This window comes from Myotis davidii, unplaced genomic scaffold, assembly GCF_000327345.1.
Source record: "Myotis davidii unplaced genomic scaffold, ASM32734v1 scaffold77, whole genome shotgun sequence".
In the NCBI taxonomy this organism is placed as follows: domain Eukaryota; kingdom Metazoa; phylum Chordata; class Mammalia; order Chiroptera; family Vespertilionidae; genus Myotis; species Myotis davidii.
In genome coordinates this window covers 2503071-2507092 of record NW_006289713.1, presented here as the reverse complement: position 1 = coordinate 2507092, position 4022 = coordinate 2503071, and the positions used below count along the sequence as shown (strand labels likewise).

The 4022-nt window shown below is 57.7% G+C and overlaps 1 protein-coding gene across 1 annotated transcript in view; it reads right to left on the bottom strand.

Annotated features, from left to right (window-relative positions):
- SNAI3 (snail family zinc finger 3) overlaps positions 1-3767 on the bottom strand; it is a 6042-nt gene extending 2275 nt beyond the window's left edge. Inside the window, exons 1-2 of the mRNA XM_006762195.2 lie at positions 3628-3767; positions 571-1179 (exon numbers count right to left, since the gene is read on the bottom strand). Coding sequence (XP_006762258.1) covers positions 571-1179; positions 3628-3703 — 685 coding nt within the window. The 5' untranslated portion in view covers positions 3704-3767. The remainder of the gene's footprint in view (positions 1-570; positions 1180-3627) is intronic.
- Positions 3768-4022: the final 255 nt, after the last annotated feature.

The following is a 4022-nucleotide window of genomic DNA, read 5'->3' as shown; positions in this document are numbered from 1 at the left end:
AAGGCCGTGCATTCTACGCTTTGCTGGGCGTTGTGGGTTGAATTGTGTCCTCCAAAAAGGAGTCGTCCCCGTCCTAAACCGGTATTTGGAAATAGGGGCTTTGCCGATGCCATCAGGTTAAGATGGGGTCACATTGCAGTTTGTGGGCCCTGATTCAATGTGACTGGTGCCCTTATGACAAGAGGGAGATTTGGGAGGAGAGGCCACGTGAGGTCGGAAGAGGAGGTTGGAGTGATGTGGCCACAGGCAAGATCTGCCTGGAGCCCCAGGATCTGGAAGAGGCAGGAAGGGCTCTCCTCTAGAGCCTTTGGAGGGAGGCAACCCTGGAACACCTGGGCTTTGGGCTTCCGGCCTCCAGACAGCGGGAGGGGGCGTTGCTGATGTTTTGAGGCCCCTCCCCCAAGATGGTGGGACTTTGTTCTGCAGCCCCAAGACACAGATACACAGGAGAGCCAAAGCTGTGAGAATGTCCGTCTTCTTGACCATAAAATTGCCCCACTCCTCTTTCTAACCTCCAGATCCCACTCCCGCCCCCACCCAGATCCCTCTGTGGGCCCGTCGCTGTCCTACCTGTGTGGGTCCGGATGTGGCCCTGGAGCAGCCAGGGCCTGGAGAAGGCCTTGCCACAGATGGCGCAAATGCAGGGCAGTGTGTGCGTGCGGATGTGCATTTTGAGGGCCCCCAGGCTGGAGTACTCCTTGTCACAATACTTGCAGGTGAAGCAGCGCTGAGCCTGCAGGTGGCAGTGCAGCTGCCGGTGCCTGGCCAACCCAGCCAGTGTGTGGTAGAGCTTGTGGCAATGGACGCACTGGAAGCCACCTGGGGCACAGGGGGCCTGCTCAGCCCCCAGCAGTCTATCTGGAGGCTGGTCCCCTTCTGGGCCTAGAATTGGGGGCCACCGTGTGGGCAGAACCAGCAGTGGGGGCAGATTGAGGTGGCTCAGGCTGTCTTTGAGGGCTACGCTGGGAGCCCGGCCAGCACAAGGGTCCATCAGGCTGACTTCCAAGGGATCTGGCTCAGAGGTCCCCCGAGCTTCTGGGAGGGGCAGGGAGATGCAGGTGACGACAGAGGTGTGGTCCCAGGGCTGGGCAGGGTCAGCAGAAATGGGAGGGGCCGCCCTGTCTGGGAGAAGGAGGGGTACCATCAGCCCCCCACAGGCAGAACAGGAGCCATTGATTTCTAGAAGGACAGAAAGAGAGAGAATGGAAAGGTGAAGACTCAGTCCCAGAGTGCTGTGTTCTCTTCCATCTTGGGTCTAATTTTAAGCCCACCTTCTAAGCCAAGCATGTCAAACTCAAAGGCTAACATGGGCCAAATAAGCGAGGCATGTGGTCCACGGGCCACAGGTTTGACATGCGTGCTCTAGGCTCTCAGAAGCTTGGCCTGAAAGATGGAGGTGTCAGCTGGGGAAGTGTCGATGGCCCAGGAGTCTAGAGGAGGAATCTCTGTTTCTCTTTAAGAACAAAAATAAAGAAATATCTTACAGCAGCGGTTCTCAGCCTGTGGGTCACGACCCCTTTGGCGGTCGAACGACCCTTTCACAGGGGTCGCCTCAGCCCATCCTGCATACCAGATATTTACATGACGATTCATAACAGTAGCAACATTACAGTTAGGAAGTAGCAACGAAAATAATTTTATGATTGGGTCACAACATGAGGAACTGTATTTAAAGGGCCAGAGGTTGAGAACCACTGCCTTACAGAATCCCAAAACAGCCTTCATGGGGCCAAGGAAGACTCCCTCACTGCTGGGCAGGGTGGGTCCTCTCTCTGAGTCCCTTTCCACCTCAGGACCAGCTCACAGGGCATCCCCAGGCTGCCATGCAGCATTAATTCAGAGCCCTTGGCAGCAGGCCGCCATGTAGACAATCAGCCTCCAGTCACCTTCTGATTACTCCTCAACACCCTGACAGGGTGCACGCAGCCTCCTGCCACGTCTCCTGGTCCAGAGAAGCTGTCCTCTGACCTCAGCCTGTTGCTCCTGTGTTTGGGGGCCAGCGTGCCCCACTCTTGACCCAGAATGGTGGGCCCCCAAAGTAAACAGGTTAGTCAGTAGATGAGAGTTACATTCTGCATCTCCCCAAAGCTGAAATCTCTGTGTGTTGAAATGAATCCCTGGCCCCGATTGGGAGAGGAGGGGTAGGGGAGCGGAGCAGAGAGAGCTAATGGGCTGCCAGGCCGTTCTCGGACAGTCCTTCACTGGGCCTTGCAGAGTTGCCCAGATTTGCCCATTCAAATAGCGAAGGGGGTGCACTGTATGACTGAACTCTACACAATGGTTTCTGAAGTTTTAAAATCATGGCCATGTAAATTCAAGTTTCCATCATATATGCCTGAAACAAAACTGTCCTTTATCTGAGGCACCAAACTTTGATGGTTTCTATTCTGTTTTATTTTTTAAAATCAAGCCCGGCCGGTTTGAGCGTTGACATATGAACCAGGAGGTCACGGTTTGATTTCTGGTCAGGGCACATGCCTGGGTTGCAGGCTCAATCCCCAGTAGGGGATGTGCACGAGGCAGCCAATCGATGATTCTCTCTCATCATGGATGTTTCTCTCTCCCTCTCCCTTCTTCTCTGAAATCAATAAAAACATGTTTAAAAAAGAAACCAAAAACCCCTGTCCCATAGTCTGTATAACAGGAAACACTACCGAATGTAAAAGACCTGCCTGATCTCTGCGATTAGGAAGTAAAAAAAAAAAAAAATCGCCTGTGGTGACTCTCCTTTGATTTCAGGACCCTGACGTGAGGCTGCCGGTCCTGGAAGGCGCCCCCTGGTGGCATCCGTGCCTCAGTACTGGTCAGAGACTCCCCACGCTGGGTTCTGAGAGCTCTAAGGCTCTGAGGTGCCCTGGCCTCCACCGTGTCCCCACTTCCCCTCTCCCACTTCCCCTCTGAGTCACCAAGCAGTTTCCCAGGAGGTCTTCGCCCCAAGAAGCTGATGAGCTGGGGGAACAGCTTTAATCACTCTGGAGGCTTTTGTCATGGGACCTCCCCGCGCCCTTCTGCCCAGTGGGGAACGGGAATGAGGGTACAGCTCTGGGTCCTGGACTCCCACCTCCCCACCGAGCCTCCGGGGAGAGGAGGGCAGCCCCTTAGCCCAGCCTGCCCTGGGCAACCTCCACTGGGGTAAGGAGAGGCCGGAGGTAGACCCTCAGGAGGGGTGAGGAGACACTAGAGGAGCCCTTGGGACGCTGGACGAGCTGGGTCTTGGCACCACCGAGCCCATCCATGGTCACTCTTCCCGGCCCCTGCGGCCACCACCCACGCCACGATGTTCCCCCGGAGACCTTGGATGGCAGCCCCAGGTGGCCCTCTCTTTCCACCATCCCTGGGACCCCCTCCCAAAGCTCCTGCCCCACGGGTTCTCTCATCTGGGATGGGCGCGCCGGGCCATAGGGGGAGAGCCCAGAGTGACTGGGAACCTAGAAACGTCTCTAAGTGGGGAGAAAAGCTCTACTCGCTCCGCTGGACTCGACAACCTCCCTCCCTCCAGCCTTGCTGGTGAGCTACCGCCTCTCCTCCTCACCTGGGACAGATGTCACCCGCTCCCAGGGGCCTCCCCCTCCTGCCCCGCGGGAGCCTGAGCCCTGCGCAGGGGCTGGGGAGCCCGGCAGTCCCTACCTCTCTGAGTCTCCAGCTCCCCGTAGTTGGGGACCCTGTGGCTGGAGTGCGTTTTCACCAGGAAGGAGCGCGGCATGGTTCCTCGCGGGTGCAGGTCCCGCTTGCGAATCCACAGAAGGCGGGTCCGCAGCGCCGCGGCAGGTGCGGGCAGGGTCAGACTTGAGCCCTGCGCAGGGGCTGGGGAGCCCGGCAGTCCCTACCTCTCTGAGTCTCCAGCTCCCCGTAGTTGGGGACCCTGTGGCTGGAGTGCGTTTTCACCAGGAAGGAGCGCGGCATGGTTCCTCGCGGGTGCAGGTCCCGCTTGCGAATCCACAGAAGGCGGGTCCGCAGCGCCGCGGCAGGTGCGGGCAGGGTCAGACTCATTAGCATAGCGCGCCGCCTCGGCATCAGCGCGT